The 27,405-nt window shown below is 34.4% G+C and overlaps 1 protein-coding gene across 7 annotated transcripts in view; it reads left to right on the top strand.

Annotated features, from left to right (window-relative positions):
- The window catches only part of COL21A1 (collagen type XXI alpha 1 chain), a 174,898-nt gene that overhangs the window by 141,948 nt on the left and 5,545 nt on the right, over nt 1-27,405 (top strand). For 5 of the 7 annotated variants that reach the window (XM_036024263.1, XM_036024260.1, XM_036024265.1 and 2 more), the window contains 7 exons: nt 12,613-12,657; nt 14,572-14,625; nt 15,593-15,646; nt 18,494-18,547; nt 20,099-20,170; nt 21,225-21,260; nt 24,637-24,681. In XM_036024263.1, the coding sequence (XP_035880156.1) occupies nt 12,613-12,657; nt 14,572-14,625; nt 15,593-15,646; nt 18,494-18,547; nt 20,099-20,170; nt 21,225-21,260; nt 24,637-24,681 (360 nt within the window). The remainder of the gene's footprint in view (nt 1-12,612; nt 12,658-14,571; nt 14,626-15,592; nt 15,647-18,493; nt 18,548-20,098; nt 20,171-21,224; nt 21,261-24,636; nt 24,682-27,405) is intronic. The other 2 variants (XM_036024262.1, XM_036024261.1) reach the window with 2 other exon arrangements.

Below are 27,405 nucleotides of genomic sequence, written 5' to 3'. Positions count from 1 at the left end.
AAAAATATATTTTCTTTGGCCAATTATTTGTATAAATTAGTTAAAGCCTTACCAGGTATAATCATAGATATGCTTGATTCTTTCCTATTATAAATGATTTCATTGGCATAGTATAAAACCAGACCCCATCATATAACTTTATAAAGTGACAGTATGGATTTTAAGTTTGGAAGCTCCATGCCTAAGGTATGGATCATTTTTGTTGGTGTTGTTTTAAAGAAATCTTTTGTAACATGATCATTGTAAGATCATTTATAAACATTAAAATATACTTACTTGAGTCTTCGTCTTCTTTGTCCATTTCTTTATCATTTCAAAGAGGCTTTGAAATAGAACCCTGAAATGACAAGAGGAATAAATGCAATTGATCATAAGAAATGATGCATGATTAAGTCTCAGAATGGGTAGTATATCCTCTGAGTAAATATGGTCTGTAGTCATATGGGGATCAGGGGCATTTTTGCTTTAAAAACCTTTGATATCTGAGAGGTTCTCATATGATGTTCTTGAATTGTCCAAATACGTTCTCCATTTTCAAAGCATGAAAAATACATAATTAACAAAACAGCATAGCTCAAGACAAGGCATGTTTATTTTTTAAGTATATTTTACTGATTATGCTATTACAGTTGTCCCAATTTTTCCCCAATTGCCCCCCTCACCGGTACTTCCCTTCCCCCCAGCAACCCCACCCCTCCTTACTTCATGTCCATGGGTCATGCATATACATTCTTTGGCTTCTCCATTTCCTATACTGTTCTTAATATCCCCCTGTCTATTTTGTGCGTATCAATTATGCTTCTTAATCCCTATACCTTTCCCCCACTCCTTCCCTTTTCCCTTTCCCCTTTCCATTGATAATCCTATACATGATCACCATATCTATGATTCTGTCCCTATTCTAGTTGTTTGCTTAGTTTGTTTTTGTTTTTTAGATTTAGTTGTTGATAGTTGTGAGTTTGTTGTCATTTTAATGTCCATGGTTTTGATCTTATTCTTTTTCTTAAATAAGTTCCTTTAACATTTCATATAATAAGGGCTTGGTGATAATGAACTCCTTTAGCTTTGCCTTGTCTGGGAAGCACTTTATCTGCCCTTCAATTATAATGAGAGCTTTGCTGGATACAGTAATCTTGGCTGTAGGCCCTTGCTTTTCATCACTTTGCATATTTCTTACCAGTCCCTTCTTGCCTACAAAGTTTCTTTTGAGAAATCAGCCAATAGTCTTATGGGAACTCCTTTGTAGGTAACGCTCTGCTTTTCTGTTGCTGCTTTTAAGATTCTCTCTTTATTTTTAACCTTTGGCATTTTAATTACAATATGTCTTGGTATTATACTCTTTGGGTCCAACTTCTTTGGGACTCACTGTGCTTCCTGGTCTTGTATGTCTATTTCCTACATCAAATTAGGAAAGTTTTCTTTCATTATTTTTTTTTTCAAATAAATTTTCAACTTCTTGCTCTTCTGCTTTTCTTTCTGGCATCCCTATGATTCAGATGCTGGCACTTTTGGAGATGTCCCAGAGTCTTCTTATTCTCTCCTTATTTTTTCTTGAATTCTTGTTTCTTTATTCTGTTTTGGTTGAATGTTTATTTTTTCCTTATGTTCCAAATCATTGATTTGAACCCTGCTTCCTTCCCTTTACTGTTGATTCCCTGTAGATTTTTCTTTATTTCACTTAGTGTAGCTTTTGTTTCTTCCCTTATGCTTTTGCCATATTCAGTGAGTTCTCTGAGCATCCTTACTACCAGTGTTTTGAACTCTGCATCTGATAGGTTGGCTATCTCCATTTCACTTAGTTCTTTTCCTGGAATTTTGTTATGTTATTTCATTTGGGCCATATTTTTTGTCTCCTCAATTTGGCAGCCTCCCTGTTTCTGTGTTTCAGGTATTGCTGGTTTGACTCCTTGTTTTAGAAAAGGCACCTATAAATTGTGTGGGATGGAACCTTAGGCATTCTCCAGGGTGAGGCAACCTGCTTCACTGCTTTGTGGCTCTATATGTGGGGAGAGTTTAGGGAGGAGACAATGCTGCTGAGGCTTGCTTGTCACTCACCCTGTTTCCAGTGATTTCCCTCCCCCTTCCCAATACAGCCAGAACTTACGAGGCTTTACTTTCCCAGCACTTCAACCCTTGACTGCGCAGTCTGGCCTGGGGCTGGGGTTGCTTGCTCCCAAGGTATCCTGATTTTATCCTTCACATGTGCATGTGGTACCCCCCACTGCCCATTCTGCTGGCCACTGTGCTGCATCATACCACATCCTCTCTGTCCCCAATCCCTGTCTCTGCCCCTCCTACCCATCTGGATGAACATGGCCTCTTTAAATCCTTGGTTGTTGGACTTCCATAGAGTTTGATTTTCTGGCAGTTCTGGGTGGCTTTTTATTTATTTATTTTTTTTGAGGTTAGCTGTGATCCTTCTTATTGTTGTGTAAGGAGATGAGGCATTTCTACCTATGTCTCCATCTTGACCAGAAGTCAAGGCATGTTTATTTTAATACTAGTTTTATGATCCATATAAACTATCTGAGCAGATGCAATGAGAATGTTTTACATTCATTCTACTTTCATTGAGTGTGGTAACAACTACATATATATATATATTTTTTAAGATTTTACTTATTTATTTTTATTATTATTTTTTTAGAGAGGGAAGGGAGAGAGAAAAAGAGAGAGAGAGAGAGAGAGAGAAACATCAATGTGTGGTTGCTGGGGGTCATGGCCTGCAACCCAGGCATATGCCCTGACTGGGAATCAAACCTGCGACATTTTGGTTCACAGCCCACACTCAATCCAGTGAGCTACGCCAACCAGGGCACAACTATATATTTTTTTATGTGATTCATGGTGTACACTTTGGTAACTAGATCATTTCATTTAAAGATCTCTTTTTAAAAAAATAAATATATTTAAAATGCTTGAGTGTGGTTACCACTTTGAACAGTAGGCGAATGTATTATGCCTCTGAGGGGTAACACCAGAAAATTATTTATGTTCTGGATGTGTTTAAGGGATATTTAAAAAAGAGGGCAAATATCTGAGAAAGAGCATTCAAAATATTTTAGTTTATATCAATATTTATTTTTTATTTCTGGTAATGATGTAAGCACCTAATTAGGTAATTGATTACCAATAGTTCTAGCTATGAAAGTGGTTTATAAAAATAATTTTTATAATTTTGACTACCTAGCAAAAGTATTTCCTTGTTTGAAATAGACATGCCTAGTTATGTCATTGTTAAATGCTCTGTTTTAATTTGTTTCTTTAAAAGATTGTGGCTTTGAAATGCTTTTGGAAGAATGCATATTTTGGAGGTTGTATAAAAAAACAAGGTATGCTATTAACTAAAAATGATATCAATCATGAGACTAGTATTTATAAGTAGATTCCAGAAGTCGTGTACTACTATAATGGTTCACAGTGAATTTAATCTGATGGAAAATATCAGCACAGGATATTAGAATGTAAATTTCTTTTTTTTTTATTTTAATCATTGTTCAAATACAGTTTTCTCCTTTTTACTCCCAATCCAGTCCCCCCTCCCACCCTCCCCACTGCCCTCCCATTTTTTTTCTTTTAATGTTATTAGAACATAGGGACTAGGCTTTTTAAATAAAAATTTCTTTCTTGCAAATAAAGAATAAAGAGTAATTCAATAAACTAATATTAACATTCGATCAAGGCAAAGGAGTTCTATGATGATTTATTGGTTCTCAAAACTCAGTATATATTTTTTGTTATAACAGGGGAAAGAAGGGGAAGGGTCAAGTCAAGGAATATGTGTAAAGGACCCATGGACAAAGACAATGACAAGGGGGACATTGAGATAGGGGGTGGGTAGGGCAGGAGAGAGTAATGGGGGGAAGTGGAGATAACTGTAATTGAACAACAATAAAAAATTTATAAAGAATTTTCTTCTGTCTACATAAAAAAGTTGCTTAATTGATACATTAGGTGAAATAGAATTTCTGACCAATATATTTTAAAAATGGAATGAATAAACATACAAAATTGAAAACCTCCAAGAGAGATGCTTGGAATTGTTGCAGGTTCTTACTGAGATGTATAGTCAGGTGCTAATGTTTGCTGAGCAATCATAGAATGTGCAATATTTTACCAGGTGGTTTCAGATGGAACATTTGCTCTTCAGTTAGGGAAATAGAAAATTCACTCAAGAAACATACTCTATAAAGGCATGCATAAAAATCCTGTGGCAGGTTAAGACTCTTAAAAGACATTAAAGAAAAATGAAGTTAATCATAAAAGGCAAAGTGTTACAAATTTTGATCAAGGGGTCAAAGTTGATACCAAAAAAATTGAGACATTAATTGAGAACAATCAACTTTATACCATGCAGGAGAGAGCCAACATACTCAAAATATCCAAATCAATAAAGTTATTGGTGAAAATGAATAATGTGTTTTTTATTTTATAGAAAAAACTAAACAAACTTTTTGGCCAACCCAATATATAATAGTTTTTAAGCAGAGAGACATAAAATGAGTTATATGAAAATGAATTGGAAGATAATAAATCAAATGAAAAACTGCTTGATGACTCTTTTAGCTTAATATCCAAAATACAGATAATTTTTAAGAATCTTTGTCATTTTTTCACAAAGAACACATTTTCCAACTGTGATCCACATATTACCTTAATCAGAATCACTGAGAAGCTGGGTAAAATCCAGTTTTCTGGGCCCAACCCTGTCCTAATGAATCATCAACTGTATTTTTAATTGCTGTCCTGTGTGAGTTTGATGACTAATGATATAGAGGCTATGAAACAGGTTGATCAAAATAGAGGAATATGAAAGCAGTAGGAAGATGGTACCCTGCAGAAGAGAATAATTAATTTGAGTGGTACTGGTAAAGGAAAATGGAATTATGGACTTATCCTTTTAGGCTATACATGCTTTAATGGTTCTTCTGCCTAAATAAGCTTCAATATTGTCATGAACAATAATGTGAAATTCTACTTCCAAGTGGATTCAGTTACCTTGTGTATTTAAAATAATCTTAGATTATTTCTCTGAGGATTTTTTGAAATGTAAAAACTGTATGGACCAAGTTTTTATTTATTGTATATTTTAATTATATTTAATTTTTTAATATTTATTTTATGCATTGTTTATATTACTTATTATACATTTTCTATTATTTAACTTCTCTCAAATAGACAAAAGATATAGAAGTTATGTTATAAATTTGAAAGTCTGTTTTACCAAAATCCTGTTCTCATCTCCCAGGGATAATAGCTGTTGTTCATTCAATGAGATTCTATTTTAAATTTTTTCTTTTTCTATTTAAATATATAAACAAAACATGACATATTTTTAAAATAAAAAATTATGCCCACTGAAACTTTAACTTTCCCATATTATGGGTGCTTTACCATATCAGGTTATAAGACAGAATATAGAATCTATAGCACAAATGTAGTTCATTTAATCTCTCCTATTGATGTTATACATATTCTCAAATAGTTAATAAAATATTTTTCAGAAAAGATATATTACTATAAATGAAATAACTACTTCAAACCCACGTATGTTTTGTTTCTAATTTTAAGTAGAAATGTCTAGTGTTTCACCAAGTCTGATGTTTGTAATTAGTTTCTGATCAACTCAGATTCAATTTTGCCAAGTTCTATTATTGGGCTATTAAAAGGTTCTTTTTTCAAAGGTTTTATTTATTTTTATTTTTAGAGAGAGGGGAAGGGAGGGAGAAAGAGAGGGAGAGAAACATCAATGTGTGGTTGCCTTTTGTGCACCCCCTACTGTTGACCTGGCCCGCAACCCAGGCATGTGCCCTGACTGGGAATTGAACCAGCAACTCTTTGGTTCACAAGCCAGCACTCAGTCTATTAAGCCACAACAACCAGGGCTGGGTTATTAAAAGTTTTACAAAATACATTTTCAGTATCTTTTGAAATGACTTTGTATTATTCCTCCTCTATTAATATAGTAACTTACATGAACATAATACATTATATGGGTATACTTTTTCATGTTGAACACTTGTTGCATCCTGAAACAAGCCTCACTTAAATCATGCTCAACTTTTGTTCTAATGCACTGTTATGTTTGATTTCCTAACATAATGGTAAAGGCACTTGCATTTGTAGTAACAAATTATATCAGTTTGTAGATTTCTTTTTAGGTATTATTCTTGACTGCTTTTGTTATTAGGGTTGTGATGACTTAAAATTTAAATTTAGATAATCTCCATCTTTTTAATGACCTGAGGAAGTTTAACATAGAAACTATCTGGTCCTTGGATAATAGATACTATTTCTGAGGTAGGTAAAATAATGATTTCCCCATGCCTGAGAAAGATATCGTACTCTAATCCCCAGAACCTGCAAAAATGTTAATTTTCATGTTGAAGATATTTTACAGATGTGATTGAGGATAATGGCCTTGAGATTATTGTGAATTATCTCAGTGGGCCCAATCTAATGAAAAGTAATTAAAAGAGGAAGAAGATGGATGAGGAATGGGTAGAAATATTTAACTGGAGAAGGACCTAACTGGCCATTGCTGAGATGGAAGATAAAGGAACGGGTCCATGAGCCAAGGAATGTGGTTTCATCTAGAAGCTGGGAATACAGCTCAGTTTAAAGCCAGCAAGAACATGGAGATCTTGATCCTACAACTGCAAGGAGTTCCATTTTACTGGGAGCCTGAATGAGCAGGAAACGGATTCTTACTTAGAGACTCCAGAGAGGAATGTGGCCTTGCCACCTCCTTGAATTTAGCCCAGTGAGACCCATACTGGACTTCTGACCTACAGAGCTGTAAAAGAGTAAATTCCATTGCGTTAAGTCACTGAATGTGTGGTAATTTGTCATAGGACAATAGAAAACTAATATAATTTCCTTTAATTTTTTTTCTTTAGTGAATGTTTATTCCTCTATCATCTCATTATTTTCAGTAGAAAAAAATGGGGATATACATTGTATAAATACAACAAAATTTACAGTAGGCTGAGTTATAGAAGTATAGTAATTTAAATGTAACATATACATACTACTGTATTTTTCAGACCATAAGATGCACCTTCTTTAGAGGAGGAAAGTAGGGAAAAAAATTTTGAAGCAAAAAATGGTAAAAATGGTGGTAAAATATCTAATAACATAAATAACATAATATTTCACCAATGTAAATGTAAATAGAACTCAACAGCAGCATGGACAACCATTATTCCTCCCAAATTTGAGGGAGAGAGAAAAAAAGTGCATCTTATAGTCTGAAAAATACTGTATTTCAAAATTAGGTTATAAATAAAAGATACACAGGTTACAGACATAATTTTCAAATAGTTATTGACCTTTTACCATATGGATGTATTAAGGTTAACAATACATTAGTTTGTTTCTTCGTCAAACTACCTTCACTTTTGATTCGATGTTTTAAAATATTTTTATTTGATGATTTATATATTACTTTTTAATTTATTGTTTCCAGATTTCTCTGGAAAATGGTCTACAGCTTCTACTCAATAACTCAGTCAGGTATACAGGTCTTTGGAAAAAAAATTCATGCTCAATTTTCTCCTTAATGAGAAATTTACCACAATTTGTTGAGTTATACAGTGACATTCCATGTACTCGACAAAGTATGATCTGTATTTTTTAGGGTTCAGAGGATCAGATCTTGTTTTAGAGCAACTCTGATGTTGCTTTGGAACTTTTCTTTGAAATGGAATTGGTTTTCAGTTTATCCATGTCTATATTTTTATGTCCCTTTTAATTCACTAGGGTGTTTCACATGCATGATTTCACTTGCTGATGTGAAGGGGTAGGCCATTTTTCTGGATTTGGGGGTTCCGAGCAGTTCTGCGAATTTCCCTTAATGTGGCAGTGCAGGCTGTCCCTGGGCTCTTCATTCCTGTCCTCCTCTACCTTCTGCGTTTTCTGGTGTGTAGTTTTAATTTGGTAAATACTTGCCATTTTAAATCTTGTCTTGAAAAATCATTGCAAATCATGTAGAATATCTTCTTGGCTTCAAAAAAAATGTATATATGCCTTAAGGTTAGGTAGAGAAATGCCACGAACATGAAGTAACTTTGCAAAGTGCTCCCAGATGGCTTTTCCTTCCTGTGCCATCCCTTGTGTCTTTATGTAACTCGTGCCAAACAGGAGGCATTTTCTACTGTGAGGGGCCCAAACATATTTACCTAAAAATCTTTTGTGGAAATTATTTATCTTTGGGTAATTTCAGTCCAGTCCCATGTGGGTCCTGGTCTGTAGTCGAGGGAGAATAAAGTTATCCAATATTACTTAGGTTACTGTTTTTTGACTTAAAGATGAAAGGGAATATAGTAAAACTGGTTATTTCCTTATTTAAAGTTTTTTGGGAGTACTTGTGTATTGGTTTCTTTAAGGTCTGGCATCTAGGGCTGTGATTTACTTTTTGGAGTTACCATACCACACAAGTAATCATTTGTACATATTCATAATGAGCTGTCAGTGTGGAATTTTTTTTAAAAAGTAGATTAAAAACAATGTAGAGTTTACCTGCAAATATATTTGAAACCTTTGGTAATTTTTTAAATAAAAATGATTAAATATATCTAAAATGTTTAAAAAGCAAAAATAATTGTATTATTATTTTTTAAATTTAAGCCAAACATGAAAAAGGTAATGAATGGGCAATGCCAGCATGTTGGCGCCCCCTGGTGGACATATTAGATTGCCAGAGTCATCTTTCATACAAAGGAAACTAGGAATTGACTGTAGAAAAAGGTAAGGTAGAAAGACAAAACAAAAAACGACTAAAGGGAGAAAAAGAAAAAAATTGAGACTGAAGAGAATTTACTCATCTACTGTAACTTTCAAAAGTCAGGGAAGAGCTCTGAAAACACAGTCATGAAAATCCAGTCATTGTGGTGCCAGCACGGAGCTAAGCACTTGGGAGAGTTCATTGGTAGAAGATATCTACTCAACAAAGTAGGTTCTGTTATTTTCCCCAGGTCTAAAATACTGAGATTTCATAGTTTAAGTAACTTGCCTGGAGTCAATTTTCCACTTCATACTGGACTGGCTGACTCCAGAGTCTAAACTTTTAACTGTTTCACACTACTTCTATGTTCATTATTAATAATAATCATTGTGATCTTTGTAAACTAGTAATACTTTCAACACAAATTCTTCTTTCATTGAATCTTTGGGAATAAACAAATATTAAGTATTTGTTAATATTAAGTATCTACTACTACATAGAAAGGTTGAAAATTTTGATTTAAAAAAGCATTAATGGGTTAGATGTGTTTTTAGTACTTTGAAAAAATTGCATTATTCAAAAGTGGGTTTGATTCAAGATGCTTTAATTTCAGAGGTAAGATAAGATGTATTCATTGTGTGTGTGGGAAAGGATAAAGTAATAGTTTGTCTTTTCTAAGTAATGACCATGGATGTATTTCTTTCATTATAAAGTAGTCTCTAAGAAATAGGAACCAAACACTTTATTCTAAATTATGTACGTCTATGTTTTATGACTTTTTTGTTATACAGCTATGGTTTAATGGTTAGAAGCTTCTAGAACATTTTTTTGTATGCCAGTATTTTTCAGCACAGTATTGTGCAGGAATTTCTAGTTGACTCTCTGCTCTTCCTCAAACCCAAACTGAAATCACAGAAATGGAAGAAATGTGTCCCTTTGCTCTTACCAATTAAAATACTTGTTTCTGTCTTTACTTATATGTTTCACAGTTGCTTGAACCCAAAACCACACAAGCTTAAAGTGAAATATAAAAGAGTTAGCTTAGAAAAACATTTGCTCTATGAAGTAATTGTTACTAAATACTACTGGGCCAATAAACTTATAACTTTCAAATGGTTTTGAATGATATTTTTGCTAATGTAAAATTGGCAAAATTTAGTCAATCTCAATAAATGTAGTGGGCGCCCAGGAAAATATTATGTAGGGGGATTTTATTAACTAATATAGCTCTGAGTGATTCCAGTTCTTCTGGTTAACCTCTCAACAGTTTTATTCTATACATGCTCATGATATTATATTAGTTTGGCCCAGAGTTGCTTTTATAAATTAGTTTTACATTTTGTTTTTCATATTTTGTAGTTTTATATATTTTTGGCTTATTATTTGTAAAATAAGTATTTAGTAATTCTTGGTATAGGTGGACATAGATATGACATTTTTTAAAATCTATGAAATATATTTTAATGTTTACTAATTTAAGAGGAAGGACAATAGGAAAAAGAACCCTTTTATTGTTTTCTAATCTGGAATTCCCCCCCCCAAATACTCTCAATACCTGATATGTTGAAATAATGTAAGATTTGCAGCTATATCCTAATACATACCAAGCTCAGTATTAGAATTACTCAGACAGAAGGGTGTCAAATTGGATCCAGGGAGTGAATGTGAGGCTCTCGGGTTTCTGGGAGGTGGGAGCCAGGTTGCTGCTCAGGGTTACCTGGGTCTAACTCCCTTTTTCCTGAGCGCAGATGTAGCTGTGCTGACGCCAGGATTGGCTTTAGGAAGGGGAGTAGAGTCAGGATAGCTGTAACTATTTCCCACTAACATCATAGATTGTGAAGGGCGTAGACACTTGAAGAGTGATGAAATCCTAAGTAATAAAGGACTCTGTGCAGCAAACGTTTCAGCTTTTCAGGTCTGATTGTGTCACAGGTAATTGACCATCAGGTATTCTTAGGGCCAAGGGACACTGCATTGACACAGCTGTATCAGGTTTGGCATAGAATAGTGTGTGGCCACCTTGATAAGATTTTATAAGGAGATTTAATTTGAACCCAGAACTTGATCCAAATTGATGAGTTTGTGTGTGTAATGTATTTGAGTGGGGCATGGGTATAGGTGGTTTCATACTGAACTGTGGTCTATTGAAATGGGGCCTTTATTCTGAACAATATTGATCTTAATTGATTGCTTTGAGAGTATACATTTTCTGCCTATAAGGATACAGTTTATGTTATTCTACTTTTTAAAAATATTTATTTATTTTTAGAGAGGGAAGGGAGGGAGAAAGAGAGAGAGAAACATCAATGTGTGGTTGCTGGGGGTCATGGCCTGCAACCCAGGCACATACCCTGACTGGGAATCGAACCTGCGACACTTTGGTTCACAGCCCACGCTCAATCCACTGAGCTACGCAAGCCAGGGCTACTTTTTATTTTTTTATGTTTTTTTAAAATTTATTCTACCTTTTAATACTCAAAACTCAGTTTACTTTTGCTTTATGTTTTAGAGTGCTTATAGGGTGTCCCATATTCACGTTTTATAGTTACTTTAAAATTTAATACTGTATTATATTTTTATCTAATTAATATAGTTATAAAGGCTTGTGTTTTCAACTGGACTGCACACTCCTGTTGATAGTCATTGCTTACATGCAACTTTTGTTCTCTGTAAAGGTCATGGAGCCCTGGCAACTGAATTGAGCCAAATGGAATAAAACTGAATTATAATTTATGATTCAAGTGGATTTTAAAACTAGAACTATGTGCTCCTGTCTTGCACTCTAATTATGGCTAACACGCTGAGCAGTATTATATTAATAAAGTCAAGATGTGAAAATCAAAATAATGGCACTCTCCTTGTAATAGAAGATATTTGATCTCACTGATTGTGGCATCTCTACCTGTTGCCCAGATTTATTGACTAGAGCACGGCTATTCTTTGTAGGCCCTGATGATGCTGAGGGCTTTGATGGAAATACTGATTTGTGTTTCGGATTCCCTTTCCTGCCAGGTTGTGAATGTGAATGTGCATGCACGCACACACACACACACGTACGCACACACGTTAATTATTTCATCTGAAGTATCATCAAGAAAGGAGCTAGGGAAATTTAATAAGAAATGAAAATTAATTAGCATAATTAGAACCATCACATTTTGGGTGATAAATAATCATTTTGGTAAATGCATTGAATAGATGACTAGTATTACTTTCTCAATAAATGTATTATAAAGTCATTCTCAAATTTATCAAATCAATATTAATTTCCTCTGAATCTTGCTAGAGGACTTGTACATTTGGGTTGAGCCCTGTGGCAGACCTCTTTTTTTTTTTTTCTGTCTCTCCACACATGGTGGTCTAACTATTCTTTATGATTTTATCAGCAAGGAATCATAGGAGAAATATTCCATATTTTACCTAAGGAGTGAGGTTCCTGGGTGTTTCAAGGCTCAGTTTGGAGGACATTTTTTAGTTTCTTCCAGTTTTAATTGTAGGTGTGATACTGCGAGGGCCTTTGGAACTGCTGTACTAAATCTGAACTCTTTGATTTCACAGTTTTTATTTGCATTATTCTTGATAAGTAACATAGAAATGTATCCAAATGAAATGTCCTTATTTTATCCCTTATGCTGGTCTGAAAGAAGACCCAAGGTCAATATCCTCATAACTTCTCTTTTTTGAAAGCATTTATGTAATACTTTAAATATCAGTACATGTTCATATAATGTGGGCTGTCATAAATTTCCTATTGTCCAAATTGGATTATTATAAATGGCAGTGTTACACTGTAAATGGTTGAGTTTGAAATTATGCATTATTTACATACACATTAAAAATCTAATTATGACCTATTCTCTACTAAAAATATACTTTTTTCTTTCTAGGGAATCCCAGGATTTCCTGGAAACCAAGGATTAATGGGACAAAAGGTGATTATTAATGAAAGTTGAGAGATTTGGCCCTGGTTCTGCTTATTAAAAGGGAAAGTGGTGATGTGTCTTCACATGGGTTACTTTTTCACTGCATTCATGGTGACAGTTACTTGTGCAAATATGATATAATTTCAGAAGTTATTAGTTTGACTTTACAAATTAGTTTTTTTACCCAGGTAATATTAGTTTGGATTTCTATACATGCCTCTATTTCACTTGGTTACGTTTCTATCTGGTGCTCTCAGACCTCCATTTGGGGTCACTTTACTACCTCCTGAAGTTACTTTGAAGTTCCTTTAGTTCAGATATCTTGGTGATAAACTTTTAGTTTTATTTCATTACAAATATCATCATTTTACTCTTCTTTCTGAGAGATAATTTTGTAGATCATGCATGTGAAGATTGATGACTATTTTCTCTTAAAACATTGAGGAATGTCTTATCTCCTGGCTTCTGTTGTTAACTATGAGAAATCTGCTTTGATTCTAAACACCATTCTTTTGTAAGTAGTCTGTTCCTTCCCTTGGGATTCTTTTAAGGTATTCTATTTGTTTTTAGTGTTCTTGAAACTCACTGTGACATTTCTAGAGTTCTTTTTATTCATCCTGGTGGGCATTCACTTTGCTTCCTGGCTCTGTGGAATTATTTCTGTTAACTAGAAAACATCAGACATTACCTCCAATTACTACTATTTCATTTTCTGTGTTGCTTCTTTTTGGAATTCTAGTGAGATATATTTTATTCCTTCTGATTTTGTCCTCTGTATCTCTAAGTAGCTTTTCATTTTCATATTCTTTATTCTGTCTTACATTCTGGGTAAGTTTTTTGGGGTGTATTTTCCAATGTACTTATTTTTCCTTTACTGTGTCTAATTTGCTGTTCAAACCATCCACTGATTTTAAAAAAAAGTTTAAACAATCATAGTTTTTATTTCTAGTTCTAATTCTTAATATCTTTTTATTCTTAATAGTATTTTATTCAGATTTCAGTCCTAATAGACTCTGCTTTATTTTTTATTTTTTAAAGACTTCATATGTAGTTCTAAACTCAGTTTCTGGCAATTCTAGTATGTGTTGACTTTCCCTCTGTGGCTTCTGCCTCCTCTTTCTTTCTTGTTGATTGTGAGCTCATTGCTCCATCCAGTTGGTGGGAGTCTTTTCAGTCTAATGGGAGCATGGAGAGCTGCCTCCTGCTGGCAGCCTGGGTGCCATCGTAGCTTCCTTGGGAAGACCAACCTCTTTCCATGGCTGGTCTGGCAGTCAGTTTCTCATGCTGAGCTGAGTGTCTCTCTCAGACAACCCCAACCCTCTGACTCCTGCATCTCTACCTCTGACAAGGTTTCTGCACAGTTCCAAATCCTCAGAATTGAAGCCTCAACCCAGAGCATATTTTATTAAAATGAGGGAATCTCTGAAGTCCTTACCTTCTTCTAACAAAACCAGCACTCTCTCACAGGGGATACTCTTTCTAGGGTGATGTTGTTCTGGATTCAGAGAATCCCTTGGAGCACCTCATGAGCCACAGTTATGGAAGCTGAACTTTACACGCTGTTCTTCTGTACCCTCTTTTTCATTGGTTTGTTTTTACTATCATAGCTCTTAAATGCTGATAAATAAAATTTTCTGATGTTTCACCCTGTTGTTGCACCTTACCAGCTTGAATGGCAGGTGTAGCACCTGGTTTCCTAATGAAAATATTTGATTTAATAATTTCACAGACCCCAGGCCAAATCTTTAAGCTGTTAGATGTCTCAGTTTCCAGCCTTGTTTTGCTTTCTTAAGTAGAGGAAGGGAAGACAAACAAATTGGGCTGATTGGTATTGAGTTTTCATTCTGTAGTGCTTTGGTAGGAGATTTCTGGAAAGGTATGGATAATTTCCAACTTTTAATTTGATCTGTATTTGATTTTTAGGGAGAAATTGGGCCTCCAGGACCATTAGGAAAAAAAGGAGCTCCAGGGATACCTGTATGTAAATATCATTGCCATCAGGTGTTTGAAATGTTGTTACTGTGCACCAGGAGTTCTTCTTCTGGGGCCCACAAATTCCATCCACTGGTGTGAAAAAAAGAATGTTTGTGTCCATTTGTCTAGAAGATTCAAGATTTCTTCAGGTTCTCAAAAAGTTGACCACCCAAATAAAGATCAGAGACCTTACTATAGATGAACCAGAAAACAAATATCTAATATTTCATATATGGTACTTTTACTAGTATATATTACATTTTATAATTGTAATAACACCCTAAATTGACAGCAAAGCATAGTAATGATGACATCATATTTTTAATATGGCCATATTGAGATTATATTTTCTGATGATAATTATTGAATTTTTATTTGGCTCATCACATTTCCTTTGCCATGTTTAAGAGAAAGTAGATATTTTTAGTATATATGACAGTATTTAAAATAAAAGAAAAGCTAAATCAGGTCCATATGCTAGGCTAGTTTTCATTGCCTTATTTTGAATGATATGACTAGTTAAAAATATTGCCATTTTGTAACTTGAAGAGAGATTATTATATTCAAAGAATTTGTTAGATTGTTCAGGAAAATAGCAATTATAAGTAACATCAATAAAGGTAGCATCTATAAAGAAACCTAATTCTTAGCCCTTATGACAAAAGGAGGCAAGAGTATAGAAAAAAAAATTTTTCTTTACACCTGTGTTTTACTAGCCCTTTATTAATTTGTGCTATTGTAGGTTCTTTGATCAAAAAAATTTTAAGGGCTCTGTTGGCCTTCTTGCTATCTTGTATAAGTTGCACATTTACTTTATTATCCTTTATTTGAATGAGTGTGAGGACATTTTCCAAATATTGTATTATATTTTAGAGGACCAATTGTTATGAGAATGTGTAACTTCGAAATGAATTTAATACTTTAAAATGATTTTCTCTATATTTCTCTTAAATTCCCCATTAAAATGTAGGGTTCAACGGGAAGTGCTGGCTCACCAGGTCATCCTGGAAATCCAGGATCTAAGGTAAATATAAGAAAATCAGTAAGATTGAGAACTGTGTGCAAAATAACCAACTATGTATTTCAGTAAAAGTTTAACTGCACTGATTTTATTTTGAATGCAGTTTTTAATTCTGTGAACTATCACTTATAAGAATAATAATCTTAGGCCAAAACTTTGCATATAAAACAGACTAAAGTAAATTAGGCCTAGTTTAAGCAGGGCAGGTCTGGAAAACTTCACCACTCAGCTCCCTCTTGCCTTCTGGACTCTCAGAGGGCATTGAAGAATATGTAGAGTTCTATAGAGTTCCATGCCAGACCCAATGATCTGTTCTAGAGTATGAATAGTCATGGCTGATACTCATGCCATTTTCCCAGCCCTCTTCTTGGTATTTTTACTTAGTGGAATGTATATGGAATATTTATTTATGAAATGCCTTGTAGTGAGTATTATTAGGCATTTCTTCCCTAAGGACTATGGGTAAGATAGAATATTATCTTAACTTTAGAATTTAAAAAAAGTAAGGCAAGCTTGACAAATATATTTAGGGTGTCAGATCAGATGGTACAAGTGAAATTCTTTTAGAACCATAGTATGACCATTTTCTAGGTGTATAAAACCCTATGCTGCCAACTTTTTTTTTTGCTGTTATTTTTTTAGAGATGAAACTAAATATGTTCTGGCTAGATTGAGGAAACTATTCTCAACCATTTAATGAGTATATTCTAGGTAAAATTGTCAAAAGAAAATGATAGAATTGCAGTTTTGGAAGCATTCAACCTTTAATTAGACATTGTGCCAGGGGAACAGACCTGGCATACTAAATGATTAGCTGACACAATCTATTCTTAGTTTCCAAAGCATTAGAGAAGGGACAGGATAAAATGTCATGGGAGCCTAGTGGTGAGGGAAAAGTAGCTGCCCTTTCCCCATTGGTGAACTCTTGTGGATCCTGGAGCAATGTGGGTCCCAGCTACAGGAGCTATGCAGAGTCGGTATAAAACCTTTGAGGGACTGAGCTTGCCAAGTAGAGGTTCTTCATAAGTTTTCAAGGTCAATTTTTAAGGAAGATGTAGAATTCTATACCCCTTAAGTATTTGAGGTACAGTGGACTCTCCCATGGTATGCTGGATGCTCTAAATTCTGAGAATACAGCCTAACATTTCATCAGCTTTTTAAAATTAGCCACTCCATATTGTTGGCTCTCACTGAGCTGGAAGTCAATTAAATCTGCTGGATTTTCCAATAAAAAGACTTTAGAACAATGTGTTTGTGGCATTTGAAAATTCTGTTGATTTGGCTGGGGAGCCAAGTGACTATTTCTAGTATCATGGTTTGTTCTTTTTACATGAATTACTATAAAGTTTGGTTTCTCTCATCTTGTACTTATGTGGTTATTTTGTTAAAAATAGATTCAGAATGTTAAAATTATAACTCTTAATGTAATCTTTTCAGTGAAACATTTTAACTTCTTTGCATGTAGTGTAGTAGTTAGCGCAAGTGTTGGGAACTATGTGAAGGGCCAGCCTTTGAGGGCCATATAGTCTCTGCTGCAGCTACTCAGCTCTGCTGTTTTAATGCAAACACGGGCATGGGCAAACATCAGCTGTGTGGGATGTACCTGTGTGCCCCTTAAACTTCATTTACAAAAACATGTGTTGGGCTAGATTTAACCCATGGGCCTAATTTATTGACTTCTGTATCAGTTTATCTCTGGCAGTGGGGCAAAAAGCTGTATCACAAGGTCAGGCATGAGGCTGAAACTCTGTGGTAGATCTTTGGAACACTTCTAATTTGTATGAGAATACCTCTTTTTAAAAGAGCTATTGAAAAAGTCTACTTTACCATACTATGTCCCAGTTTTTAAAAACATTGTTTAACTATATTAGGTTATATTAACAGAATCAAGTCTTGTGAGTTTTGGCAAGCCTCATCAGCTCTGTGATTTTCAGCTTAATTACTGGTAAAATTAGATATGTTAAGGAGCCATTGCTCTATGGTTCAACAATGCTGTTATGTGCTCAATGCTTTAATTAAATCTACATATTAGGTTCACATGTTTGTCAACATGAGCAGCCTGGAAAACATTTCAAAAGCTGAAAACGAGGCTGGTTCCCTTATGGGTGAACCCAGGCTGGCTCTGGGAGATCACTCACTGTCCCTTCCAGGTGACACACAGACCTGTCTCATTAGGTCCTTGGCCAGACGTTGAGTCTGTTGTGATTTCAGGAATCAACATATATTTGCAAACCAGAACTACCCTTGACAGTCTCTCCTGGTTAGTCAGCAGGCATGTTCTCTCTTTTATTTGCAATCCTCTTTTCCTGTCTTCCATTTTTTGCTGTGAGCTAGGTCTTGCTCTCCAAGTCTGTTAGAAAGGACTGTGCTGGAATCTTGAAAAAGAGCACAAATTAAAATTTTTCTGATTCATACTTCTTTAAAGAAGTCACTATACATTTGAAGCTAAGTTTCATTCTTTCTGTTTCATTCTGAAGGTGAGCCATAGTGAGAAAGTGAAGTAAGGCAAAGATAAAAACTTAACCAAGAGGAGGACTTCAGTCAGTGCAGTGTGGAGACCTCGCTAAGTAGCTCTGGTCCCTAAAGATTGACTCTCTCCCCTTATACTTGGACCTGCCAGTATAACAAGCCCGTAACAGCACGTAACATATGCTTTTAGAGAGCTTTATTCATGTGCAAACTCATTTCTTTGCATGAAAGAGTTTTTGTTAATGGTTTTTAATGCAGAGTCTATGTTTCAAACAATTGGAAAGTTGAAAATATGAAAATTATGTTTAAGGCATTTCTGTGTCTATATCACATAAGTTATTACTGAATTTAAAAAATTCAAATGGTTTGATGCATTGACAGGGGAACAAAGGTGAACCTGGACTTCAAGGGATGCCTGGGGCTTCTGGGCTCAAGGTAATTATGATTGGATGCATTTGGAAATATTTCCAAAGAATTATAATTGACATTTGTATGCCATAAGGAAAGTTACCTGAAATTGGGAGTGCCTTTGTCACAAAGCTAAGGTACATGAAAGGAAATGACCAATGTGAGCTAATTTCATATCTATTTTTTGGATACTTTCTCATAGTTTGGGTAGTAGAGACATGAAATATGCTTTGACTTGGTTTTCCTAGAAGTGGTGAAAGGTGTGTGCTAATATCGACATTCTCTGGTCTAGAGAATACCACTCCCTCCCACGGCTGGAAACAGGAATGTGTGGCTCCTGTTCATGGTGCTGTTCCTTTGTTTATTTTCAGAGTGGCTGCCTTTGCCAGTTTCCTCCATACCAAATGGTTTATGTTTATTTCAATGAGATTTTCATCTTTTAGAAATCTAGAGAATTATTGAGCAGCTCAGGAGAGGGCACGGTGAGCAAAGAGAACCAAACTTAGTTTCCATAAAAGACAGTGGTCTTTAGTTAATGTGACAGAGTTTTGGACTGATGGTCAAATACAAAACAAAACAAACAAAACAAAACACAAAAACTACCATGACCATTCAGGATTATGTCCTATCTGTTACATTTTTAACTAAAAGATGTGGATAAATCATCACTAAATGCTTTCTGAAAACCTCCTTATTTACAAGTTAAAAAAAAATACCCCCTATGTGATGATGGAAAGTAGAAAATTTAAGATAACTTAAGGATAATTTTTGTATTGAAACAGCTCAAGAATTTACTTCTAAGAAAATAATATTCCATATGTATAAAGAAAAAATATAATCATGTACACAATTTAACTAAAAGATGTTCACCCCAATATGATTTATAAAAATAAAATTGTAAAAACCAGTGTTTAACACTATTGGAATTTTATTCAGTAAAATATGGTAAATCAATACAGTTGAATACTATCCTGTGATTAAAAATTATGTTTTTTTAAAAAACTATAATGGTATATAAAGAACTTCATAATATTAATATGTTGAAGTAAAAGATGAAAATTATGCATGCATTAGCACGTTAGTAACTAAGTTGTATATGTGTGGTTGTGATAGGTAGAGAGAAAATACATAACAAAAAAATAGTGGGTAATGAGACTTTCAATAATTTTTACTTCTATTTACTTACCAGTTTGTAACAATAAAATGTGTTTTAAAATAGCAGCATGAAAAAGAGCAGTTTCAAGGAGAAAGAAAAAGTGGTTAGTAAATGAAAAAAAGATACCTATGTTCATTATTTTTACTACTTTACTATTTACTTAATTGAACTTATAAAATATAATAAAAGTATTAAATATTTATAAAATTTTAAAATACAGTATGCTATCAGAACTTCTTAACTAGAAGAAAATATATAAGAGGTTTAATTGGGACTCCAGTAAACTTTTCATTCTTTATTATTCCTGTAGTAATAATTCTAATGTCAATCAATTTTTTAAGCATCAATTTAAAATATGAGATGTATGTAGAAATAAAAACAGTGGTATGCTATGATCTCTATATAATTTCCGCCTTACCTAGGGAGAACAAGGAGCAGTGGGCCCCCAGGGAGAACCAGGATACTTGGGTTTACCTGGAATTCAAGGAAAAAAGGTATGCATTGTTTAGGAAATGCAATTCACTTCTAATCAACTACTTATATGTAAGTTTTCCTTTGGTGAAAACAGGATAGTAAGACTGGTTATACTTTTCATGATATCAATCATCATCTTCATATCCCTTGCTGTTCGAGTTTTCTGTTTCATTTTCCCATCTCTCATGTATTGTCTACTTGGCCCCTAAATGAGTGTGCCCCGTGTGATCTTTGTCCTTTTGTTCTCATGCACAGTAGACAGTGCTCACTGACACAGGTATTATCTTCATAGCAGCAATTAAGTGCTAGACCCTTAGTGAATGTAAATAAATCTACTGTGAATACATATTTAGATTTAAGGATTTCCTTGTTCAGAAATTGGGCATATAAAAGAAAATCTGAAAAAAAAAAGAGAAAATCTGTATTTTATTTGCTATAAACACAAAACTCTATGTTTAGATAACATGATGATGTAAAAAAAGAAATTTGGAAAATGTGTCCAACTTCAACTTTGCTTACCTTTCCCAATTTGCAGGTTCATTATATATACTAATAAGGACATTGAATTAGTTGGTCTCTAATGTCTCTTCTAGCTGAGAAATTCTAGGATACTTATTATCATGAAATGTAATTTTCCACCCAAAACTTCACTTTTGAAGCAAATGTTATCTAAAATATCATTTCAACATTATTTATTTTGTTTCCTATAAATTTGTGGCTACTATGATGTGAATGGAAATTTTCAATTTGATTTCTTAAAATAACATTTGTCAAAAAAAGTCCTTCCTTGTTTGTTTAACCTCAGATTGCAATCAATATAAAATATTTTCTTCCTGGTAAATTAAAAATAGTAAATTTTCTTATAAATATGAAAGCAAAAGAAAATGTTCATTTAGAACATTATTTTGACAATGTTATTTTATTCTCTTCCCAAGTATTGTGTTAGAGTCAGTTTCTATATGTAAGGCACTTGTGGAGTTTGCATAAGATCATATAATTTTCTTTGCTGAAGAAAAATGTTTTTGTTTGAAACAATACAGAATATACTAGATTATAATACACGTATTTTTGCAGGGGGACAAGGGAAATCAAGGTGAAAAAGGCATTCAGGTATATTATTGGCTTTTCTCTCCCTGCTTGGCAATAAAATCAGGGCTTTATTCTTCTTAATTCTTATATTGCTTTTCCAGTTCTTTCACCTGTAACCGTCAGTACCTAATTGTTAAATCCCCGCTTTCTCCTTTTGCTACTAAACTTTTCAACCATATCAAGTCTAACGTTAAAATTCTTCACCTGCTCTGGCTGGTGTGACTCAGTTGGTTGGGCATTGCCCTGAAAACCAGAAGATCATTAGTTCGATTCCCAGGCACATGCATGGCTTGTGGGTTATGGTCCCTGGTTGGGGTTCATATAGAAGGCAACCATCAATATTTTTATCTCACATTGATGTTTCTCTCCCTCTCTTTCTCCCTCCCTTCCCCTTCCTCTAAAACAAATCTTTTAAAAAAGAATTTTTCACCACTTCACTGTTATAGAAAACTTGGAAACCAAGTGATTCAACAAAATAAAGAAGAGATTTTATTATATACTTTTAATATATATTGATATATTTATAGTATATATGTTTCAAAATAATTTGAAATGGCTTATGGTGCAAATAATTTGATAAGCAATCATTAATATCAAATATAAAAATATATTTAATAGATAGGAGAATTAAACAGGAAATTATATCAAACTGAGGAAATCTGTGGTGATTTAGAAGGGCCTTTTGTTTGGGTGTCTTAGCAACAAAGGCAAGGAGAAGAACCGTGCAACTACTATGGAAGACAGGGACATTCTCACCTCAATTTAAGTGGCTGTTGAAATGTTTTTTTTTCCCCCTAACTGGACAACTGACCCATGGATAGGATGTCCCTAGTAGACTCAATGATATACTTCTCTGGAATAAGTTATATCTGCTGGCCTTTCAATCTGTTAAGTTTTAGAAATGGAAGATTTTTCCAACCATGAATTACAAATTCAATGTCCAGACAGAACTTTTACAATGTTTTTAAGATTATAAAACTCAGTTACTATGGCTGAATTTTATGTAGAATAAGCTTAATGTAAAAAGAAAAATACTTTTTAAAATTCCACAGATAGAATTTTGAGAGCTCTAGAATTTTTGGAGGCATAAAAGGAGATTTTAAATCAATATAATTGATAGAGGCAAAATCCACTAAGGTAAGAGTCTAATAGTTGTTTTTCATAAAAAGTTATTTTTTATGAAGATATTCAAGTATTATCATGCTTCCTCTAAGTTAGTTTTGAAATTAGGAGTGAGAAAAATTTTAAGTAAATGTCTGTGAACTCCAGGCCCACATATTCCAATTTCCTTCCTGGTATTGCTTTTGGATATATCATGTGCCCCTCAACAAGTTCATATCAGAACTTGTCATCTCTCCCCATAAGCCGTCTCTTAACCATAGTTCTTTCTAATAGTAATTGGTACCACAATGCAGTCACATGAGAGGGGGAAAAAAGTCTTAGAAGTCATCTGAAAATCCAGTCTCTTCCAGTTTCTTCACATGTGGTTTTACATCTAAATGTCTCCTGAACATGGCTGTTCTCTCTTTCCTGTCCCCACTTATCAGTGCTCCTGGATTACTGTGATATTTTCCTAAGTGGCCTATTTGGATCCAGTCTACTCCCTTTCTCCCACCCCCACACACTTTTTCCAGTGTGCAATAACTAAATTACCTATCTGCTTAAAAATTGCAGAGTGTGCTCCATAAAGTTTAAGATAAAGTCTGATCCATGAAGTTCTTCCAGGTTTGACTGAATCTTCTTCAGTCTTACCTCTTGCCCCTCTGTTCACTATTATCCACTGTTGCTTTAGCCAAGAGGAATACTTGCCTTTATCCTGTATGTCTCCCTGGTACACACTCCTGCCTTTTCTTCTTTTGGCTACCTCTTACTTGTTGCGAAAGGCTGCACTCAAGGTTGAGTCATTTTCCCTACTGTCTCGTCCTGTGAAGATGTCCCTTCCCGTGTTTCAGATGTTTAATTATACTTTGTGCATTTGTCAGATAGTATCTTCATTATTTGACTTAAAAAATTTTTCATCCTTGATTTACTTGCATCTTTCCCACCACTTAGGAAGCAATTTGAAGGCAATAATGATACTGGGTTGGCCAAAAAGTCTGTATGTTTTTTCCATAAAATAAAAGATACATTTTTCATTTTCACCAATAACTTTGTTGATTTGGGTAGTATATCAGCTGCCTCCTGCACAATATAATGTTGATTGTTCTCAATTAATGTCTTGATTTGATTGCTATCAACTTCAATTGGTCTACCTGACTGTGGAACATCATCCAGCAAGAAATCTCCAGCATGAAACTTTACAGACTACTTTTGACTATGTTCAATCAGTCACAGCACCTTCTCCATACACTGCAATTTTTTTTTTGCATTTCAGTTGTGTTTTTACCTTTTTTGAAATAATAAAGCATAATATGACAAATGTTATGTATTTTCTTCCATTTTCAACATTAAAATGGCTACACAAAAATTCACCAATTTTGATAAGTTTTTTTAAATGCATGCTGATATGACAACTGTCACAATCCAATCCAACAGATTGTTTCAAAGGAAGTTAAAGACAACTAAGCACTACTAGAGCCATCTTATGGGAAAAAAAAACAAATGAACTTTTTGGCCAACCCAATATCTTTGTTTTAGCGTCCCCAAGGTCCAGCAAACAGGTGCTTCTCAATAAATACTGGGAATTCACTTATGTAAGAAAATGAACAAATCACTATGGAAAAGTGATTTAATATTTTAGTCACTAGATCTTTGATTACATTATCAAGGCATATGTTTTCCTAGAAACTGCTAATTATCTTGTTCATCCTAGGAATGAAGTAGTACTTCATGGTCTAGTACAATGTCTTTTATATAGTGGATATCCAAAAATATTTATTGACTGGACAAATGTGTTTATATATTTACTAATTTTTCTCTTTTCTTATTTGTTCTTATTTAAATATCTTCACTCATATTTTTGTAGTATATTTTTAATTTTTAAAAATTCCTTTAAAGAGGATTTATTGTCCTCAAATGTGTATAATCAACACTGAACATAATTATGTCATTTAAATTAACAAAATGTCCACAGCCATTTAATTTTTAAAGTACTTTCAGGCTGTTAATGTGGACTCATGGTCCACTTTAGATACATTCTCAACTATCTAAAATTATTTACATGTTCTCCCAAAGTTTATGCCTTGTCTCTATCTATTTTAACTATAAGATTAGGTTAATTTTCCTCTCACTTTTTTTTGCTTTGAGAGACTAACTACCCCATATCTTACATCATTTTACTATTTGCAGTACTGCTTTTGGGACATTTCTTCTAGACTATAGGATAATACACAGTTTGTGGTGTATATGTGATTGCATCATATGTGTGGAAACTAATAATATTTAAAAAATTTTAAAGGGTCAAAGGGGAGAGAATGGAAGACCAGGAATTCCAGGGCAACAGGTACCTTTTTTTTCTTTGATGGAAAATGTAATAAGAGATAATATAATTGGACAATGCTGAGGGAGAGGTACGTGCAAATAAAAATAGGAGGGTCAATGCACTGCACATTTTAATCACACAAGGATAAAAGTGCTAGGTGATGGTGATATTATGTTTAGCTTTAATCGTTTTTTGTTTATTTTCTAATCCCATTTCTATTGGTGTCTGTGAATCTTGCTTTTCAATGCTTTTTTCTGGCATGTAAATGGCTGAAGGTGGACAATGCCACCCATTTTAGAAGTGTTTGTTGGTCAAAGACAGCCATTCAGTGACAGCACCTCCATACCTACTGTTTAATCTTGATTTTCTTCTCACAATATGAACAGTCAAGGCCATGTGTAGTGGAGGAATGTACTTGTTTTCTTGTAGTTTTCTCAGAGATATAAATCACTATGCCAGAGACTTATTGAAATCCTATCTTGAGCCACTGTGCTATGAAACAGATATATAATAAGATTATTTTTCTTCTTCCCTGACTAAAATCTCCTCATTGAGCAGTGTTTCAGTGAGATAACCATCTGGCACATAAGTTCAGTCAGAGCCAAACTGCACAGAGTAAAGTATGTGTCCTGTTGCACTACCTCCAGCTCAGCTTAGTTCCAACTTGGTTCGTGTTTAAAGGGCAAGCTGTGCCTATAAGTCCTCCCCCAGGGTGGGCCTCTTTTGCATGTGGGTAGAAGAAAGATTCAGTAAACTACACCAGGAATGGAGATGTGTAGATGAAACTACAGTGATGTCTCGAAGGACGAGGGTCTCTGCGTCCTTTACTTGGAGAAATCCGCAAGTCCATGGGGAGCATCCTTAAAAGCATATGGCTGCAGGGTTGTCTGTAACATGGGCTAGAAGGTGAGTGCCAGATATTTAAGAAGCATTGAGAATTCAGAAGCTAACAGTAAGCACCAAGGTATCTAAGAGGAGAACTAGATTTGAGTTTCCCTGAAAAATGTCCTTTAATTAGTGTTCTTCCACTTGACTCAAATCCAGTTGGTGACATTACCAACTCGCCCTGTTTCCCTCTCTGGCAACACACACTGACCTCTCAGTTTCCTTAAGTTAATCACACAATATCTGTACACAGTTCTTCCCCGAGGAGGACCTTCACTGCTTCATTCATTCAATCTTCCTAGTGCAAGCCTTTCACCAGAAATTGTTACTCACAGTAATTCTCTAAAAAGAAGGACACTTCCTTTGGAATTTGAGCCTATCTTACTGGCTTACAGATGACACTCTCTCCAAGCTTCCCTTAACTGGTTTTGTTCTTACTTCTTAAGGAGAATTGCAAGTCTCCTCCCTAATGTTTGGATTCCCTAGAAAGCTTCTGCTATAGATCTATTGAAAGCTGCATTTCCCACCTCCAGGGACTGAGCTGACTGGAGGACCCCCAGGGCCAGGACAGTTGCTGCTTTTCAGCAGCTGGATGGTCTACCCAAACTCTTTCAGTAAACAAAGTCTTAGTTACCTGTCACCCTACTGAGTGCTGGACATGTGTAATTTTTTGGCCTTCATGTTGTAAATGGAGTTCAAGTGAATGTTTCATGAAATCATCTTACTGGATTCTCAGATGACAGCCAGCTGTTTTCAGTTTCAGCTCTAATTCAGTTCTAGTCCTGAGAATTTAACTACTTTATCTTTCCTCTTACACCGGCTCCATTGTAGGATTATATCTGGTAGGGAATGCTGTGCATTTCTCCAGAATTCTCAATATTTACAGAGAGAGTTTTCCTAAGATTTTTATATGAAAACTAAGTTAGTGTTTTTATGCTCACACTTTAATTTGACAAGCTACCTTTTTTGTGACATATACTGATTTTACAACTTTTTCCTTTTGTCTAATTTGAATATCCATATTTAAGGAACCAAGAAATAAATAAAAATAAATTCTCAAGTTCAAAATTCATTGTGTGGGATGTTATATATTAAATTTTATATTGAATTGAAGAACATCAATTTTTTATTTTAAAATTGAATAATGAAATCCTATCTGTGTCTGTGAAAAACACACCTCTTTTTTTAAACTGATATTGGGTGATTTTAGATGGGTCCATGGGTTCCCCTTGGGTCCATCTTCTTTGGGACTCTTTGAGCTTCCTGGACTTCCTGGAAGTCTATTTCTTTTGCTGGATTGGGGAACTTCTGCTTTATTATTTGCTCAAATAATTTTTCCACTTGTTGCTCTTCATCTTCTACTTCTGGTACCCCTGTGGGTTAGATGCTGGAACGTTTAAAGATGTCCTAATCTTTATGACTTCTACATCTTTATGACATGAGGTTCCTAAGCCTCTTCTCATTTTTTTGAATTTTTGTTTCTTCATTCTTTTGTGTTTGGTTGTTTCTTTCTTTGTTCTGGTCCACTCCATTGGTTTGAGTCCCAGTTTCCTTCCTATCACTGTGGGTTCCCTGTGCATTTTCCTTTATTTCACTTAGCGTAGTCTTCATTTTTTCATCTATCTTCACTCAGATTTTAGAGTCTGTGTGATGAATTTAAAAATGAAAATTTTAATGCCTTTACTGAAAGTTCTTATTACCTATATTATATCATTGGAATAAATATATGTGAAAAATAAGTAAAAATTAATTTAATATAGCCATCACATGTATCCTTAGCTTAATGAGTGAGTTTCATGTATGGGCTCCCCATTGTTTGATTCACTAAGGGGAAAAAAGGTATTTTCTTCCCTATTAATC

This window comes from Phyllostomus discolor, chromosome 4, assembly GCF_004126475.2.
Source record: "Phyllostomus discolor isolate MPI-MPIP mPhyDis1 chromosome 4, mPhyDis1.pri.v3, whole genome shotgun sequence".
In the NCBI taxonomy this organism is placed as follows: Eukaryota; Metazoa; Chordata; class Mammalia; order Chiroptera; family Phyllostomidae; genus Phyllostomus; species Phyllostomus discolor.
The sequence above is the reverse complement of the archived record's forward strand: the minus strand, read 5'-3'. Positions and strand labels throughout refer to the sequence as shown.